The 20,922-nt window shown below is 36.1% G+C and overlaps 1 protein-coding gene across 1 annotated transcript; it reads right to left on the bottom strand.

Annotated features, from left to right (window-relative positions):
* Positions 1 to 551: 551 nt before the first annotated feature.
* Positions 552 to 20,780, bottom strand: WDR88 (WD repeat domain 88). The gene is made up of 11 exons (XM_049804687.1): positions 19,909 to 20,780; positions 19,103 to 19,213; positions 15,363 to 15,451; positions 12,600 to 12,663; positions 11,969 to 12,107; positions 10,345 to 10,474; positions 7,063 to 7,247; positions 5,643 to 5,725; positions 3,315 to 3,383; positions 2,828 to 2,920; positions 552 to 1,391 (listed from the first exon to the last, which is right to left on the bottom strand). Exons 1-11 carry the CDS (start codon positions 20,002 to 20,004, stop codon positions 1,254 to 1,256), a joined length of 1,197 nt encoding a protein of 398 aa, XP_049660644.1. The 5' UTR covers positions 20,005 to 20,780; the 3' UTR covers positions 552 to 1,253.
* Positions 20,781 to 20,922: the final 142 nt, after the last annotated feature.

The raw sequence follows: 20,922 nt of genomic DNA, 5'->3' as shown, positions 1-20,922 counted from the left end.
GAAACAAAGAACACTTTCAATTCTAATATAGCAGTAATTATTCTAGGACTAATCTCTTCTAACATACAGAAATTAGTTCAGTATTAATAACTACATTAAAGCCAAATGAATTCAGCTATAAAACATGCATATTTTATGCAATTTGTTTTTGAAAAAAACATGAGGAGCACAGACACGGCATTTTCTTTCAGCCTCTGTAACAAAACAATAATTTTTAATTAAGGCGTAAAGAGGGGAAAAGAACGCTGGAAGATAATACAATTTATCACGTAATACTTATTCAAAGCCATAAATCTGTACAAAACATACTATTCCCTAGAAACATTTTTTCATTTAACCTTGATTCAAGTGTAATTGTTGCTACACAATTCACATAATTTAAACAAGGGAAAAAAATCTACCTACTTAAGATTTCTTTGTATTCCACAGCTTAACTGCATTCCAGGCTGTCACATGCCCAGTTCCACCTACTTCCTCCACTTTAAGTTCCTTTTAGAAAGGAATGTTGAAAAGGTTGAAAACACTATTTTTAGGAATAAGGCTTCCCAACGTTTTGAAACAATTAATATTTTATTAATTGACATTCTCACATACACTGAAAAGATACAATCCTCTCAGGGTTGCTTCTAAGAAAGGGTAGAAAAAATACCACTCTCCTCGTTGGAGGAGCCTTTATTACACAGAATTAATTTGTGCTGCATCACGTCAGACATGAACCACAACTTATTCTCAATGCCTGAAAGCTCCTTTACAAAATTTTTGTAAGGGGTATGGCAACAAGTTAGAAAAAAGTTCATGGTCTTATTCATGGCTTTACTCACAGAACTCTTTCTGATGTTCACTGATAGCAAAGATTCTTTGTTTGCCATAGTAAAGAAGAATGGTTTATCTAAAGAACGGAAGGAAACCTGTCAATAATTTACATATCCACATATTTTCTTTAGTAAATTGAACTCGGAACTAGTGTATTCATTTAAAATTGTTTAAAATTTCCCAAAGGACAAGTAAGTAATTTTATTCTCTAGTACCATGCAGCCTAAGTAAGATTTCTGTTCCTGGGGATTTTATTCTTTACCTGATATATCACAGCTATTTAATGGATTAGTACAATGTATTTTATTATTCTTCATACAGAATACCTCAGTAGAGCAAGGTTAGAGGAAAGTCTTAGCTTTATACATGTATTACATAAAGATGTACAGATACTCCATTTATACTTCAATGTGTTAACGTCCCAAGACTGCTAGATTAATTCAAATATCAGGAGAAACAGAAGGTGGCAATGGCAAAGTTTTTCTCACTGGAGAAGACAGACGACAGAATACACACTTGGATATCGTTTCAGAGCCACTACGTTGCAGGCATAAGAAAGTTTTTTCACATTCTTCACACTGGTGTAAATATAACAAAAAATGGCATTTCGGTTAATCATCCGCAACAGAGCTGCATTATTTCATTCATGAAGGTACAGCTCTATATACACACATATATCTAGGCCTCATTTTTGAGATGCACTGAGTATGCATAGTTGTTGTAAACTTGACACAGATAGTGCTGCTCAAGATTCATTCCTGTGCTGAATCGAGTTTTTTTCCTGAATAGAACTGTATTTTATGTGAACTCTCATTTTATTTTTTTCCAACTAATACAGTATCATACTTTACTTTTTGGGTGGCTTGATGGGTATCCAGTTTTTAGCTGTTCTGTCTTGGTGATTGTCACTAGGTGGTTTGGGGCTTTTTTTGTTTACTTCTTTTTTACCTGACCGTTATCTTACTAAAGGAGACATGTAGAAAGAAAAATTTTAAAAAAAGAAAGGAAAATTGATACATAACAGTAATTTTAGATGAAATATTAACCCACCGTAGTCAGTTTTTCTGCTAACTACACACATACTCATGAAGTCTAATCCAATTCTATCAGAGTCAATGTAACTTTGATTCCCAATTCTCTACTTGGGAAACTATTTACAAAAAAATTGAGACATTTCTCTAATTGTTTGGTATGCTTTAAGTATTGCTAATATGCACCAATAATCCTTTCCTGTACCAATTTTAACCATATTCTCAAATTTCTGTTAATTGATACTTGTAGGAATGTATACATTTTCACTGCTGGCAAATTTATAAAACTTATTTTAAAGCTTAAAAAGCTGCTCACTGCTTTTGAATACTTGCTATTCAACAAGAAAGTCTGATAAAATATCGTAGAAATAAGGAAAAAAGTTAGTTCTTTTTCATGCAGTTTCACTTAATGGTTGTTGACAAGGGTGAAAATACAAGATCTTGCAAATCCACTACCAAAACCAATTGAGGGACTGTAATAAAAAGCACGTTTCAATATCATTAAGCTTGTTAATGTTCTTCTTTGCTAACACCTGTTTATAATTCATGTTTTAGAAGTCGGAATACATACAGTCTCAGCTTTAAAAAGACACTCCTCAGAATTCGTATTAGTTGATTTATGTCCAGGATATTACCTGCCTTGGTTTAGTAATACTGCTATATAAACAGCCAATTACTCTGCAGAAGCACCAGGTACAGAAAACCAAAATACGTTTATTTTTTAAAGTACACATATGTGGCTGTTTCCTAAAAACAAACATGCACCTGTATATGAAAATTGGTGTCCTTACCAAAATAACTTTTTAAAAGTACTGTTATTACTACATCCCACTCCCAAAAAAGGATTTGACAATTTTTACAAAGAGAGAACAAACACAATAAATCTGTGTTTTCAGCCTAGAAATTTGACAGCTTTCCTTTAACATTCAAATTTTCTTTCTGAATAAAGTACAAGATGTGGTTAAAAAACGAAGTGATAGAACCTGAGCAATTTTTGAGCCTCTTGCTTTTCTGATTTCTATCACTGAAGGAATATGATCCATCTTTTCAATATTCCACAATCTCAAAGTAGAATCCTGTGAAAAAGATGCAATTATTTTGATGTGTTTGCATATTACCAAAAGAGTGATTTACATCATTCCCCTAAGGATGAAATCTCATCTGATCAGATGAACCCTGTCAATATGAGAGCTAAACTCTCTCACATTTAAATATCATGTCTTTGGAAACAACCTTTAGCAATCTTAAACTGACGGCACATTTTAAAATAACCAAAAATAAACATACTTACCAAATTCTTTTAAAGATTTTCTGTGATTACTTGAGGTAAATACTGGTTACAACTTAGCACTTTTATGAGCAATTTGACCATTGTTAAATTTAATCCAAAAAAAGCTGAAAACAAGGGATGAAATCTTCACATCCATTTATAAGTTAGCTCCTGAAACTACACCAGGAATTAGTGATTACCTTTGAGGCTGAAAGAATCCATTTCTTGTTTTTGCTAATAGCAACATCTGTCACCCAGTCCAAATGACCCTACAGTAAAGCAAAATTAAACTATAACACAAGAAAAAAAAAAAACTTTATTATTTTTATTATAATAAAAACAACTATTGGTACCATAAATGCATTTTGAAATGCAGTGAGAAAATTCTTATCTAGACTGCCTCATGTCCAGTCAAGAAAAAAATGTTGCTATGAAGTTCATACTTTCCTACATACACCTGAAGACAGTGGCTGTTACCATCTCTGGTAAGCAGCCCAACAGTTGTAGCACATAGAAGTATGACAGTTACACAGTTACCATGGGTTTAAGCTCCACTTAAGCATAGGTCTTTTCTGTTTTTTAAAGAGTTTAATAAAGAATTTTAAAGAGAGAGTTGACTTCTAATACTCATTACCTAAAAAATCTTGAGGCTGTTTATTGTGTTATAATGGAGGGAAGAGCTGTAGGAACAGACAGCGGCTTCGCCCCATTTTAAGGGAAGAAAAACAGTTCTGAAAGCAGGCCGAGTCAAGCAGCTGTATTGGATATCCTTGTTCTGACAACTGCAGCACAGATGATCTGAGGTTAACAGCACTGATTTGGCATAAGAATAGAAACAGGTTAATATCTAAAGTGAATTATTTATTCCAGCTGGGGAGGTTATTCAAACATGAATGCTGTTAACAGATAAAACTCCTAAAGTGTCATTTTGATAGACAAATGCCACACCTGAGACATACAATAAAAATATGAACATATATTTTTCCAGTACAGAGTAGTCAAACATGCATACATCAACCATAATTTTTATAGCAGAATCTTTAAAACATGTTTTTAAATTTAGTTATGAGCCCAGAATATAATTATACCAAGGCACAGATACTAAACTGGAATTCTCCATAGTTACAAAGATATTAGTATTTAAACAGATGCCTTCTTTTTTATGTGAAACAGAGTTAGTTACAGTGATTGCTGTGAACTGGGAATTCTGCAGTAGCTGTATTATGTAAAGCACCGATGCTGGTGGAGAATGTGTACTGTTACTGCTCAAAAGGTTTAATCAGTAGAGTTCCAATTCCGGAGTGTAGGTAAGCTTACATTTAAGGTAATGGGTGTGAGGCACAGGCTTATGAGCTCTCCTATATGAAGATGCTGTCTTGAATGTGACAGCAGTTGAAAGCTATTTTTAAGCCCAAGGTTTTGAAGGAAAGTGGTCTTTTCTGAGATCTTCCAGGTGGGCTTGTTCATGAGTGCTGAATCTTGTATGCAGTAAGTAAAAAAACCCAAAAAAACCAACCAACCAACCAACCAAAAAAAAAAAAAAAGGTCCATTAAAATTGTATTTACGTAAGATAGGAAAGAGCCAAGCTTGCAAATCTGAACTCTGACATTGTTTGCCTTCTATGAAATTAATATTTGCAAAATGCATGCACATAACTTTATGAACACTGTTAATCCTTTTCTTTGGCCCACATGTCTGATCATTAGTTCAAGTCTTGTGGATTGTTTCCACTACAATAAGAAACAAATGAAGGGTATGGTAATACAATATGGTATGTCTGCAAAAAATAAGTCATGGTGGCACAAAAAAAACCCTAGTGAGAGTTGGATTTTTTTTTTTATTTTATGCAGGTATTACTTACCACCTTAAATTTTGGGTAGTATTACCACGGATATGGAAGAAAAGAGGAGGCCTAGCTCTAAGCAGGAATAGCTAAACACTGAATAGCTACCTCATTTACAGAATTGTCTATCCTAAAAAATACTGTAACGTGGTGGACCACATCCCTGTCACTATAAGCAGTAATGTAAACTATGTAACCTAGTGACTGAGCTAAGCTTGACAACCTCAACACCTATATTTACATTTTTTTTTAAATGCTTCCCTTTTAATGTACCATTTTCTGTGGACATAAGCAAACATGTAAACATACACATGTAGAGGAGTGTGGCATTTCAAAATGAATATATGCACTATCCAGGCTCTTGTTACTTGCTGGAAGAAACTCTCTCCTAAAACACAGGTGCAACTCCACTCAATTTAATCCTTAAATGAGCTTGTTCATAAAAAGAGAAATGCAACAGCTTTTTAACAACTGACTTGACAAAGGTATCTTTGTTTGTAGCTAATTGTATAAGAATATACTCTACTAGGAAAATAAATCACAGAAATCCAGGATATATTCCTGCCAGTATCTAAAAAGGACGGGCAAATCTATTTGCCAGATAATTAAATATACTGTGCTTTTAAACCAGCAATACATTTTACACCTTCTCATCAAACCAGTGACCAAGTAAGAGCTCAGTACCTTTAAGCTTAGCTTTTTATAGCCTGCATCTGTATCCCATATAGCTATAGTTTTGTCATATCCGCCAGACACAACAAGGGATGCTGAAATGTAAAAACAGAATACTTTATCTTTGCTTTTTCATACAGACTAATAAAAGAGGCTCCTTCTAACAGCGAGTCAGACTTTATAAAAAAATATAAATAATGAGCTATTAGTCATGCCTTAACAAGACAGCAAAGTTCCTTTTAGCTACTCTTGTTAATGTTCTTAATTTTGTAAATATTAATCCATGAACTTAGTAAACACACAACTGAGTGGAAAAAAACACACATGAAAATTTTGCTGACTTAGAAAATTAAGGAGATACCTAAAATTTAGAAGATAGAGAATACTTGCAGAATTTTTAGGTCAACTGTGAATAAAAACAAAAAAGTAGAGTTTAGTGTGGAAAGCATGCTTTCAGATTCCAGTATTCACAAGCCTATCTGCAGTTGCATGTCTTCAAGCCACAGGTACAGTTTTCCCCATAGAGCGCTGTTCATTTATCTGAGTTGCCTAACTCAGAAGGCACTGTTTGGGTATGACTGCAGATTAACCCACTGTCAGGAGTCATCTTTACTGGAGTATTCAGGTGTGAAGTGGCAGAAGAAAACAGACAATTAGATCACAATGTACAGAAATTCTTATTAGTCCAGACCAGTGAGGAGAAGTTGTTTCAGTGCAGTAGCAGTTTGCAGTAACACTAATTTCATGTTGTGGAGGGACCAGGAGTTGTCTAAGAACTAGTGGAAGTAATGCAACTAGGGCAGTAAGAAATAGCTCCCCATTACCTCCACTCAGATATAGGCAAACTGGAGAGTTTGTTTCTTCCTCCTGTTCTCCTCCTATTCATCCAAACATCAAGGAGACATCAAGTTCCAGGTGCCAAAATGTCTTGCTATAACTCATAAATATAATCTACTGTGAACATGGTAGTTTATGTGCTCCATCAGCGTAGCTGAGAACATCCATGACGTTTTTCAGAAGTACATTACTAGCATATGTTGTTTGGGCTGGGAAGTAACGTTACTTTTGGGGGTACTAACAAAGAGATACACATTTTCCTAATTATGACAAATCAGTACAGTATTTACTGAACGTGTTTTTTCAACTAACTAGTGTTAGGAGAATATCTGCAAATGCGAAGTTAATCTTCTAACATAGTATTGTGCTTTTACTCCATTATGATCTTTTTATTATACCTTCTGATGGGTATATCAATTAAGCAAGTGTTCCATTTGCCTGGCTGACAGAACATCAACTTCAATTTACTTATTTACATGGATATAATTTTCTCATGATTTAACATGTTATCTCAGAAATGATGAATTAATTACCTACATGATTACCTATACATAGGTATTGAGATACATCATGCACCAGTATTAAGATAACTCACCATCTTGGCTAAAAAGGCAGGAACTAACAGAACCTTCATGTCCTTCGTTCAGGGAAACAGGTTCACGACACCGAAATTCTTCTGTCTTTATATCCCATATTTTTAAGCTTTTGTCCCAGGATGCTGTGCACAAGTAATGACCATCAGAGGTAAAGCAGCAATCTGAGATAGCATTGCTGTGTCCCCTGAAACACGGATGAAAACCACAGGAAGAGTGAGCTTTTGTAACCATTACAAATCTCTCAAAGAGCCTCCTGCAACATTGAGCACCCTGTCTCCATCCAGTAAAGCATCATAAGCATATCCTGAATCTTAACCATACAAATAGTTCTGTAAAGTCTCTGGAGCTGCTTACAACCTCACAACCAGCACAGCCTTAAATCCCGTATTGGATTAGGTCATTTTGCAGGACTGAACCCTACCTGTTAAGTGATAAATGACCAGCTTTTTTTTTTTTTGTTGAACGCAGCTTCACAAGAAATTGTTCAGCAGCTACAACACAACCACATATTACTAAAAGTATATTACAAAAAAAAGCCACCCATTTTTCATTAAATAAATAGCACACATCTATCTCTACATGTAAATTTCAACTCAAACATTCAGAGGAAAAAAATTAAACAATCCTAGATTAAAGTCTAATTTTGGAAGCAGTGATACCCATCAGAAAATAAACCTGGATGTTCCAGAAATGGGTGAGGACTCCAGTGCTTCCTGAAATCTACAGTGGGGAAAGGATTACGAGCATCTCTTACAGGAAACAATGCTATAGTCACTGTAATTTAAAAGAAACATTACAATGTTCCAGATTGAATTTCCCATCCAAAGTAATTCCTAATCCCTCAAAGAGAATTTTATTACAGTGTTTAAAGGCAGACTCTCCCTCTGATTATTGTTTTAAGAATTCAAAGCTAAATTGGTTGAGTTTATTTAAAGCCATTGACATTTTTAACGGTTGATTTGACATTTTTATTGTTGCATACTTCTTTCTTAAAATGATAACAATATCCTAAATTGACATAATGTTTTTACTGTGTTACTGACTTCAGTGAGAGATATAAAAGTTTAGCATGTGAAAGCTCAGGAAATCATACTGAGCAAGGCTTCTGGTACTGGGCATGACCTCCAAAAGCATATATGGAAAAATGATCTCTGTACTCAGAGAGTGGCCATAATTGGTTCACTGTGAAAATGAAAGTACATAGTGAGCGGGGGTCCACAGCATCTGTCTTGAATCCAGTCTTGTTTCATACTTCCATTAACAATGTAGATGATGAGATAAATAGTACAGATATGGAAAGAAGCTGAAGAGGGTCTGCAGTTATACAAGGGAGAAGATTAAAATTCAGAATTATCTTCACAAATTGAAGAAATTATCAAGAAAATAAAGGGTTGTAACAGTCTCTATAGGAAACAGTGCTGTCATCACTGCAGTTTGCAGGAGGCTTACAGTGTTTAATCGACTATCTAATATGCACATTGCCTGATCAGGTCAATTTTTTCAAGTCTGACATTCCGTAGTAACATAAAATAATCAACTGCACAGATAAGGGGTGGGAACCATGGACTGCATCACAATTCTGCAAAAAAGGATGCAAAAAATACCAACTCCTCTTCACCATCATGCTGTCAAAAAAAAAAAAAAAAAGAGTAAATCTCATCCCAGGATGTATGAACAGAGGCACATCCAGAGAGAAGCATGTAATAATAATTCATTTCTACTTTTTTTCCAGTTAGAGGGAATACTGTTTACATTATGGGACCATATAATTCAAGAAAAATGTGGGCCAGTTGGAAAGATCTGAGAGATTAACAACAAGAATGATCAGTAACATAGGAAATAGTAATTAAATATTAAATTAATAAGGATGGTTTAATCTACTGAAAAGATGACTCCTATAATAGAAGTTCTTGGATATATATTAAAATGTAGAAGAAAACAAGCAAATAATCTGATCTCCATGTCTAAAGTGGATCTACACAGAAACACGTGAGCTTACACTGCAGCCAAAATAGACCACCTTAGGAAAACCTTTCTAATGATTAACACAGTGAGACAAGAGAACAGATTGTTTGGAAGTCTGTGAGGTCTTCACTGGAGCTCGTTAGGAGCAGAGTAGATCATCCTGTGGTTGCTCTCAGGACCATGAATTTTATGAAGGGCTAAGGTGATCTGGTTGCAGTGCGAAACCTAATTATCACAAAATATTCTGTAAGAACTCACAATTAATTATCAATTTCCAACATCTAGATATATTTTTTTCTCCTTTTCCTCTGCATTATTTTTGCTTCACTCCATGATGTTTTTAAAGACTTCACTATTCTAAGTAATATTTTACCTCCTCATTTATCAATGATTTTACATTTTTCCTTACTAGTAGAAATTGGAACAAGTTTACTCTGCAGTACCATATTGCATATGCTATCTTCTGCTGCTATACATACCCATAAACCTAGAAGCTCTAAAAAAATAGCACTAGAAATGCTTACAGTCATCAAAATACAATTTTTCAATTATTTACAGCAGGAAGCTTGAGTGGACCATTATATTCATGCTTTCTATAGATGTCATTTGCTTGTGTATTACTTTATTTAGTTCAACAATTATTGTTCATTTTCTCTAGTACAAATCTTAGCATAAATCTCACTGATAATTGTGAAAGGTGTAAATAATGCCATAGATAATTAACTATAGTATTGTTTGTGTTGTGGTTTAACCCCAGCCAGCAGCTAAGCACCACGCTGCTGCTCACTCACTTCCCCCCCACCCAGTGGGATGGGGAAGAGAACCGGAAAAAAAGTAAAACTCGTAGGTTGAGATAAGAATAGAACAGAAAAGAAGAAACTAATAATGATAACACTAATAAAATGACAATAGTAATAATAAAACGATTGGAACATACAAGCGATGTACAATGCAATTGCTCACCACCTGCTGAACAATGCCCAGTTAGTCTGCAAGTGGCAATCCCCCCACCCCCACTCCCCCCAGTTTACATACTGGGCATGACGTCACATGGTATAGAATACCTCTTTGGCCAGTTTGGGTCAGCTGTCCTGGCTGTGTCCCCTCCCAAATTCTTGTGCCCCTCCAGCCTTCTTGCTGCCTGGGCATCAGAAGCTGAAAAATCCTTGACTATGGTCTAAACATTACTTAGCAACAACTGAAAACATCAGTGCGTTATCAACATTCTTCTCATACTGAACTCAAAACATAGCACTGTACCAGCTACTAGGAAGACAATTAACTCTATCCCAGCTGAAACCAGGACAGTTTCTTACTCGTTAATTGTAATTGAGGTGGATCGTGTTATCATATCCCATAGCTTTATGGTCTTATCGTATGATACTGAAGTCACTCTTCGGTTATCAGGGTCAAAACAACATCTTGTGATTGTACTTTTGTGATGACCTATACAAAAAACATCAGGTGAGACTATTAGTTATTTTGAATAATTACATCTGGATCTCAGAACACAGGTTTGATAGGCAGAATTACCCATAGCATCAATGCATCAGTCTATTTCCAAAACACGGTAATTTCAAAATTGCTATTTCACTGGCTAGAACACCTCCTCGCCTACCTCTCAATGAAAAAGAGGCCTCATAGTTACTGCAGATAGCATGGAAATATGAACCTGGACCCAAGCTCTCAACATACAGAGTTAATGTAAATTCACATGTTGCCCTTTGTCGTGGTTTAACCCCAGCCAGCAACTAAGCACCACGCAGCCGCTCACTCACTCCCCGCCATCCAGTGGGATGGGGGAGAAAATCGAGAAAAAGAAGTAAAACTCATGGGTTGAGATAAGAACGGTTTAATAGAAGAAACTAATAATGATAATGATAACACTAATAAAATGACAACAGTAGTAATAGAAGGATTGGAACGTACAAATAATGCGCAGGGCAATTGCTCACCACCCGCCGACCGACACCCCGCCAGTCCCCGAGCGGCGATTCCCTGCCCCCACTTTCCCAGTTCCTAAACTAGATGTGATGTCCCATGGTATGGAATACACCGTTGGCCAGTTTGGGTCAGCTGCCCTGGCTCTGTCCCGTCCCAACTTCTTGTGCCCTGGCTGGGCATGAGAAGCTGAAAAATCCTTGACTTTAGTCTAAACACTACTGAGCAACAGCTGAAAACATCCGTGTGTTATCAACATTCTTCTCATACTGAACTCCAAACATAGCACTGTACCAGCTACGAGGAAGACAGTTAACTCTACCCCAGCTGAAACCAGGACACCCTGTAGTAACTTACTTCTCTGCTCCATTCCTGAAAATAAGTCCTGAAGTGTGGCCCCCTAATGCCAATGACAGTTAACTGCTTAGACTCTTAGGGAGTACTTAAGCAGGTAATTATACTTTAAGACACAAATAGCTCCATTAAGATAATGTAAATAAAATACATCCTGATAGTGTCATCTAACAGAAACAGGTATTCTAATAAAGGTATTATGATCCATTTGTTGCAATTTTTATTTTTAAATCCAAATGATTTTACCATCAGGCTCTGATTCACAAGAGCACATTAACCATATGCTAATTTAACATTTCTAAGACTGCTTATATATATTTTAAAGCTGATTCTGCAGGAATGGCAAACGCCCTGAACTGTAGTCCTGAGTAGAAGCCTCATAGGACTGAGGTCTCACTAGAGAAATTACCTTCAAAGGGAAATTATCATTCAAAAAAGAATCACTGTTGGTCTAATTTTGGCCCATTATCTCCTTTTTATAAGCCTATTCTGAATAATAGTGGGTTTAATGTCTTACAGATAAGTTTCTTTTGCCTTTCTCAAGTAAGGGTATTTGAACTGAATTAATTAATTTTCTCAATTTTTTGTAAGAAATTAAAAAAAACAAGAGTTGCATAAACAAGACATAAAAGTCATAAGTCTTACCTTGGATATGTGCTACTAGTGTTGCACTTCGTGCATCAAAAACATATACCGTATTTTCTTTGTCTGAACCAGATACCACATATCTACCATCACAAGAAATATTACATGAAGTTACAATGCCTTCATGTTCTACTGTCCACTAAAGAGAAAAGAAAAGATTTTAGAAACAGCTTGAGGGTTAGAGAGAGTTTTACAACAGACTTTCTATAATGGGTAAGCAGATTCAGAAAGAATGCTTCTGTTATTACTTTGTTTTGGTAAAAGCTGATAGCTGTCTTTATATCCAATTTTTCTATTTTTGCTTTGGCAATAAACTTAAAATTAGACAAGGCCACCCTGTTTAAATCCTAAAATGTTAATTTAATCAATCTCAAATGTATCTTCTGAGGCAGGTTATTATTATCATACCCATTTATATCTGAAATAACTGAGACATGTTCATCAAGAGACTAACCCAAGATCAAGCAATTATCAGTACCAAAACTAGGACTAAAACTCAAGCATACCTACCCTAACTATATTGTATTGTGCTAACAGAGAATGTTGTGTTTTCTTATTTATCAATAACAAAGCAATAAATCTGAATTTTACAGCTGTACCTTCTGCAAGATGCATTCAAAAGGATACATACAACTATTTTTCCTGTTTCCATATCCCAAGCCTTGACTGTGTTATCATATGATGATGTTATCATTCTAAAAATTATGTTAATGAAAACAGCAATCAATATTTTTACATAAAAGAAGGTATTTTAAAAATAAATGACAACACTTAATTCTGACAATGATTCAACATCCTTACACCCACTGATTTAAAATAGATTTTTAAAGGCTACAGCAAAAATTATTGCATAGCTTAGTTGAAAAAGGGATTATTTATATATCAGATAGAAACTAATAATAAAAATGTCATGTATGTAGTTTTCAGTGCAAGCGGCCAACTTAATTTCATTTCATCCATTACAAGATATTTAATTATTTCTAATGTTAGAATAATTTTAAAGCCATTACATTGTCTTTTCTTTAATGAATGTGAAGTGTTCTTGTCAGTAGGGTTTTTTTGATTTTCAGTGGTTATGTTGCTGGGCAACCCTCTACCACAAACGCTGCTCTGCATAAACAAAAAGCCACATTAGACAACAAAGCTATTCAGTAAAGTTTACTAAAACTGGCAGGCTTCCATTAAACGGGAGGTCAAAAATTTTTTCCTTACATAGTTTTATTAAAATATTCCCAAATATCTAAAGTATTATTTATATTGAAAAGTCACTGGATGTGACAAATGTTTTCCATACAGTCGTGGCTTTTTATTTTGATAAAGATCATAAACTGTCACTTTTATACATTTTGCCCAAGAAACTTGATGCATTAACATTCTAAAAACTAAAAATACAATTATATTATTAAAATCTTTATTTTCTCCACGCCTGTATAATTCCTGCAACCAACACAATCTCTGTTCCTAAGCGGAAACATGTTAACACAAAAGACCACATGAAGTTTATGAACTGGAAGCATTTTTGACTGGAAAGTAGTTTCCAGGGCTGTACACAATGGTATTTTACTTGCTGTTTAGCAATTTTCAAAAAAATACACAATTGCAATAGGCAGCTTACCATGCGTGCTATTCAGTGATCAAAAAACTAATCGCTCAACTCTACAATCTGGTAAAAATTGATTTAAACTATGACTTAATGATAAAATATGCCAGAAATAGTACCCCTGGAGGCACTGCATGACCCACTGAACTGAATCTTAATATATGCTGCAGTTGTTTTAATTATTATGTCCACAGATTGACACTGGATTAAGATGCATTTCTTCTTTAATTGACAGGACAGGCTTAATGGAAAGGCTATAGAATATTAATAAACAATACAGACAGAAGAGAACTTTTATGAAGGTATAAATCTCCCTGACAGATGAACCCCTGAACCTTGGCTAATTCAATGTTGTTCTTTTATACAAGTGATATATATTTATATACCCCTTTCAGAATATATGGCAAAGATAGACTTCTAGACCCTTATAACTCAGAATTAGACAAGTTCTTCGCTCTAAAAGAGGCCATAATCTATCAGACTATTCCAACATGAATTTAAGACAATAACAAGATTCCCGTTTGATTCAGCAGACATCATAGGTAAAACAGAAAAGATTTAAGAGTTCCTGTACAAATTGTAGGTGAGAACAAGGGGAGATTTATGGTAGTCCATGTGGATGAAGTAGTCTGGCAGTGAACAGTCTGCTAGCAGAGTATGGACAGCATAAATGAAAGTGCAAGGATGGAGAGAAGTAGGAGGAGTGTATGGAGGAAGGGAGGTCTAAGACAAAATTATAACAGACTGACATCATGGAGCATGAAAGTAAGCAAAATAAACTTGACTTTCATGTAGCACAAGTTAGGAACCTCTAGAAGTGTTACTGATTTGGTATTGATTTGTTATTAGTTAGAATTAATCATATTTAATTTTAATAGGAATGTAGAATAAGAAATATTTTAACAAAACTATACATATCTATTACATTCTACACATTTAACCATGGGAGTGTTAAGTTTGAAATATATAGTCATAGGAACTTAGGAACTTTAGAAAATGTATTATGTGTAACCATAAGAATTCAAGTATTGTCTAAAATCATTCAAGCACAGAAACTTTGACAAAGATTTGTTGATCAGTAGTGTTTTGTTTTAAGAAACTAAGGAAACCGTTATGGACACCAGTTTGCTGCTTGGAAACCCCTTACCCTTCCCACCTCGATCTAATTATCGAGGATTCCAATCAGTAGAGTTAAGTGAGATTAACCAATGATTGTTTTAACATCAGAATATTAATGAGATGGTGTGACTAAAGGACCAAAGGTTATATTTAAGAATAGACATAGTATGCGTTTTTATGTAAATGATGGTGAGAATCGTACTGCGCAGAATCACCTGAGAGGTCAACTATTGGACAAGTGAGGAAGACTATGGAAGACCACCAGAGGGCTTCTGAAGACCACCAGAGGCTTCACCACGCCTGCGTAGCAGGACATTTGCATATGCTAATAAATTCCCAGAAATCTAATGGATATGTATAACCTTTCTCAGAAACCTAATGAATATGAATTAATAAGTTTAATATAAGGTGTATGATTTTGGTGTTCAGGTGTGCGTGGTTTTTTTGAGAGGACTCACCCGCGCACCCGGCCGTCAATAAAGAAGTGTCTGCTTATCTACACTAAATTGGTGTTGATAAGTTCCTTATTCTGAGTTTTTCGGCAACAGAAGGACTGAAAAACTAACTTATTTGTTCTAAATTTTGTACTGTTTCCACATGCACTGATATTGAACCTTAAAAATCACAAAACCCTTAACTTTTTTTTTTAAATAAATTAAGATAGAAAATGGTCACCTTCTGTCATCAGGAGTCAAGTTGCACTCAGAAATTGGGGCAGTGTGTTCTTCTTCAAACACTTGAATAGGAAAACCTTTCTCAACATCCTTGAATAAATCCAAATGAGTTTGATTAGGAAGTGCTTTGCTAAATTGTAAAATTTAGCATCACACATAACAAAGCATCACAAAATAAGGGAAAACAAAACTTGTGAAATCAGTAAAGTTAGTCTTACTTTAGTTACTCTTACAATCTCAGACTCTCAAGACTGACTAAAACAGAGTTCTTCACCTATCACACCCAGACTTCCATTTATCTACTTCCCATCATAACAGTTTTCACCAGAAACTTCTTGAAGAGTCCTCCTTAGACTCTCACATCCACGTCCATACCTAAATCCTGGCAAGTCTTTCTTCATAAACTAATACATGGCTTTCCATTTTCATTCACATAGTTAAAACCCACATTCTCAAGGCCTGCCATCCCTGTATCAATTATCGCAACATCGTTTTCTTCACAAATGCAGTCTCCCCTGTTTGTATCCATGTGCAGTGCTCTTCCACAGATCTCCCTTTTACTGTCTGTATTATGTCATTCCCTGTTTATGTTCCTTCATTGATTCCTCGTTCTCAGTCACAAAAACAAGCCTCTTGTCTTCAAATACAAAGTTCTTTGTGATTTATCCCCAGGCATCTCCCTTCTGCACTACCTTTGATACCAGCCTTTGTCACCCAGTTGTTACATTTTCAAAGTGTGAGTTCCCCTTTGCTGTCCTTCATGTTCTGAAGGAGTCACCAATAAATAACTGGCAATCCCTCTCATAATACAAAATCCCACTTAAATGCCTGTTTTGATTCCTACAACAGCAATCAACAGATTGCTGAAGTGCTGAGATGATGACCCATACTGCATTACTGCTTCATTTATCACAGAATCATTTACATTGGAAAAGACTTTTAAGATCACCAGGTCCAACTGTTAACACTGCCAAGTTCACCACTAAACCAGGTCCCTAAGTGCCACATCTACAGGTCTTTTAAATACTTCCAGGGATGGCGACTCAACCACTTCCCTGGGCAGCCTGTTCCTGTGTTTGACAGCCCTTTCGGTGAAGAAATTTTTCCTAGTATCCAACACAATCCTCCCCAGCACAACTTGAGGCCATTACATTTCTCCACCATTTTCTATCTCCTTAGACTGTTACACAGAGAGTTTTAAGTGATTTCAGGAATGGACTGTCTTTTTGTCATACATGTGTAATGTTCAAAGCATAGTGCAGTCCTAACCCATGAGTAAAGCCTTGAAGTTTTTTAGTAATACAAATATGAATCAAGTTTTACAAATGGATCACAGTGCCTGACTTGTAAACGTCAAAACAGAACAAAAAAAAAAAAAAAAAAAAAATCAGGACTGCTGACATGCAGAGTAACTCACAGATCAAAGGATCACAGGATCAGTCATCATACCTCCCTCTAGGTAAATAATCTTCTATTTCCATGATGAACCCAATTATTTGAATTAGATTTTTGATTGCATAAGTACTAAGAGATTTCAGAACCAGTCTGGAAGCATGCAACATTAAACTCCCTTCATTGTGTGTTCTTTATTTGTCTTCAGTATGAGAATAAAAGCTTGCACCTCTGACTACTACTTCCCTTTTCAATATCGTCAAGTCTCAGATCTAGAGCTGCTTCCTTACACAGACCTTCACTTGAAGGAGCTATCCTTCTAACTTGGCAACTCTTGATAACACACAAAACTGGAGTGAAAGTAAATTTCTTTTTCACTTTTTTGCTCATTTTCTGAATGTGTGTCAGTGCACTACAGGCCTAACAACTGACACTAGAATCATTAGGAATGTCTCTAAGGCCACAGGAAAAAAAATAGATCAAAGTTACCGTATGTTCTTGTTCTATTTTTCTGAGTCAAAAAAGCCTTGCAGTCACAACTGCCCTTCTAGACTTATCTAGTCTTTGTCTGCTGTGTGCCCTACTAACCTTTGTTTCCCCAGAGATGTGTGGGCTGTCAGTAAGGTACTGTCTGTTCTCGAGAGGAATTTCAAATGCTTTATCATTACACTCAATTATTTGATAATCTACTCTTTCAATGGAAAAGAAAGAGAACCCCAAAGTGAAATTGTCAGGGCTGGCCTAGCCCCCCACAACCAAGTCCTCTGTACCCTCCCAAATTCTAATTGCTTCCGCTGTTCCTGCAGAGGAGGAAATTACACTTGTCCAGACAAAAGTAATCTTGTCAAAATAAATTAACATCATTTTGCCTATACGTTGCTATAAGAAAGTTCCCAATACACAGGCAAATACTTTTAGATGGATTCTGAAAAATAAGTATTGGTCAACAAGTGTTGAATAAATCTTTCTTAGATAAAAATTACAAAGATAAAATTTCTTAGACAGATTAACCCTTTCACACTTCAGGCAAGTGGCACAGTATAGCCTTTCCAGGAAAAAGAACATTCATGGATCTACAGTGCTTAAAAAAATTAATCTATTATCTTCTTATTTTCAGGTCTTGATTTCAGTTTACTTACATGCAAGACAGCTGAATACCATTTCGCTAAAGATAGAAAAATAAAAGTTCCAGTTCCGAGTTCAGACAAAGCAGGAAAGGTTGGAACTGTCAATCCAACAGTTATTAAACTGTAAATGTCATGACTAACACACTGAGATACTTATATTTCTCCTATCTACAGTATTTGCTTAAGAGCTCCACGTTTTTATTTACTTCGGAACTGATCATTAAAAGACAGGACTTTTTTCATTCTAGACTTCCTGGTTTCTTGGATCTAGCCATCTACAGCTCTTGGGTAACACAATGGTGCCAACCTGAAAATTGCCTGGACTTTTTACACCTTTGGGGTTCTTGGGCTTTTTAAATATGTCTGAAAAAAGGTCTGGATTATGTTAGAAACCTAGTACTGCATTGGTAAGAAGTCAACACTTTAGACCCGTTAAAAAATTATTTCATTTGTATTCATATCATATGAAGGCATTACTATAAGTCATCACCAATTCTTGAATCAAATCACGACTGTTTAATATATGCCAGATCTCAATGCCTGCAATCTATTTAGTCCAGCTGCATTGTCATTGGCTTGCATAAAATTCAAGGGCTTACATAACCTTATGTCCCCAAGCTATCTTTTAGACTATACTGAGATTTGATCACCCAGAATCTGTACACTTCCCCAGTTCAGATCTTGCCAGCCCAAGGTGGCTGGAATTTTAGGGAAACCTCAGTTCTCAGTTAACTACACAAAACTTGGAGAGGCAAGAAAATAAAGGGTGCAAGTTGAGATTTAAATGAAAAAGCAAGCGACAAGTATGAAAACACCACAGCCATGCTGATAATTGTGTGATCCCTAACTTCTACTTGTCTTCCACAGTCACATACATAAACAAGTCAGAAAAAGGAAATTCCAGGAGAAAAAGAGTAAGCTTTGTGTATCAATTTACAGTTTTAAAATATTAATAATCTGGAGTTCTGATTCAGTGTATGCTACATATGCTTACAAGAGTCATCCTTTAATGCCAAAGAATATGTTCGAAGTATGAAATAGGAGTTTTACTATTTATCTCTGACTACAAAAACATTTACAGTTGCTATTTTTAAGCTTCAATAAAATATCTTCAGAAAGCTCCTTGATGATTCAGTCAACCTTCATGCCTGCATAACATTCCTTGTTTGATTTCAGCTTCAAGATTTTTTTTTAATTTGTTGTTGCTGCGTTCATAACATACCCAGAGCTTCACTGTTCTATCATAAGAGCATGAAAGTATTTTTGTGTCTTCAAAGCAAAAATGGCAGGAGCTCACAGTATCACTGTGTCCTCTCAGAATTTTAAATTGGATCTGTAAAGGAACAGAGCAAAGTTTAGGAATCTTTTTCCTTGAAATTATTTTTGACAGCTTAGTCCACGAGGGGGAGTATGAAAGCAAGAACCAAAAGAAAATATTTTAAGTTCCACTTGTCTGAGAAGAGTTCACATCCTTTCCTTGGTACTAGGTTGGAGAAGATTTACCAAATCTGGTTCAGAAAGGAAGGCTGATGGATGTGGATTTTATTTTTATTTTTCTGGAGGGGAAGCAGGGTTGGGTTTTTTTGTTTAGGTTTCCCAATTCTTCTTCCTCTCATGAAAAGTAATACTGATCTTTAAATCTCATGAAGTCGATCTCTCAAGTCTTTCAAACACTTGTTTCCTTAATTCTGGCCCATCAAAGAGCAGCACATCAAGCTTTCAGGCCACACGTTTTTGACAAAATTTGTAACGTTCTTGGCTAAGATATTTTGAAAAGGCTTTTCTTCAGTCATTTGGGAGCTTGCTCATGACTGTCCAGCATGCATTTGTGCGGACAGAGCTAACAAAAACACTGCTGCCGAGAGCATTAACCACACGTAAAGTGACAGCGAGCTTTTCAACCCTCAGCTTCCAGCAGCCCCCGACTACCCCACGGGCCTGGAGCCCGGCCTGCCGGAGACCTCCCCGCCCGCCGACGCCGGGCCCTGCCTCTCTCCTTCCCTCCCTCCGTCCACAGCCACAGAGTACCTGCGCCCTCAGCTCACGGTCCTCCCAGCGACCCTCTGCCGGGGAAGGCGGCGGCCCCAGGGCCAAGGGGTCCCCACGGCTGCTCCCCGCCGCCATTGGGCTCCGCGCGCTACCTCAGGCGGCAGCCGCGGCTCCCGCCGAAACGCCTTTGAAGCTTTAACAGGCGACAGACTCTGAGCGACTGTCGTGCGAGGCAGTTGTCGGGTTTATTTTTTTCCTGTAACGGAGGCAACCTCGAGGCCCAATTTCTTATTTCTCCTTCTGTCGCTCATGTTTATTGTTGAATTGACGTTTAAAAAACGCACAATCTGTGTGTCAACGCGAGATTACTACATCACTTTGCTCTCATCAAGAGCTGTCACAAAGCTGTGGATACTAAAAAATACATTAAATCAGGCCCCAGAGAACTGCCACCTACAAAAGTGAATTTCAGCTAAGGCTTCTGTTCCTAGTTTTAAGCAGAAATATTCTTTTGGTTTCCTTGTGCACCTGGAAAGAAGTTCTGTGGGTCTGTTTTAATAGCCTGATCATTCACAAAGCAGGTCAGTATATTTTCATAGTTTATGTTAAAATAATTCTACAAGATGACAACTGCATTTTAAATGTACTGCATGAAACAAAGTGGTATAAACAGTATTCATTGCACTGCATAAAATAAGGCAGATTATAATTATAGTACTAAAATATTAGTACATTAGCCTTAATTTGTGTCAAAATGACAGTTTATTGGGTTTAGACCTGCTATGGTAAATGCTATATACAATTTGGAGATGTAAAAACTCCAAGTACAACCAGATACTGCAAAACTGCAATGTGAAATTCTGCATTAGACTCATTAAAAATACTTGTACCCAATACAAATTTTACATTGCTTTCGTTTTTAGCTTCCTAATTTAATTCAGACTGAAACTTACTCTCCAGCATTTTGGAGGTCCTAGGCAATGACTTACAATACAAAACTGATTTGTAATACTTAAGTTTATTAAAATATCTGGTTTCATGTTAATTAAAACA

Source organism: Accipiter gentilis, chromosome 7 (assembly GCF_929443795.1).
Source record: "Accipiter gentilis chromosome 7, bAccGen1.1, whole genome shotgun sequence".
In the NCBI taxonomy this organism is placed as follows: domain Eukaryota; kingdom Metazoa; phylum Chordata; class Aves; order Accipitriformes; family Accipitridae; genus Astur; species Astur gentilis.
This window is presented reverse-complemented; position numbering and strand designations above follow the sequence as displayed.

What these genes read in the sequence shown, in the direction of transcription:
- WDR88 (XM_049804687.1), bottom strand. Translation starts at nt 20,004, where the DNA reads ATGGCGGCGGGGAGCAGCCGTGGGGACCCCTTGGCCCTGGGGCCGCCG. An exon ending in ACCTCAATTACAATTAACGA is followed by an intron (nt 7,248 to 10,344) that starts GTAAGAAACTGT and finishes TCCGTGTTTCAG; the next exon opens with GGGACACAGCAATGCTATCT. An exon ending in GGATTCTTTCAGCCTCAAAG is followed by an intron (nt 2,921 to 3,314) that starts GTAATCACTAAT and finishes TCTTTTTCACAG; the next exon opens with GATTCTACTTTGAGATTGTG.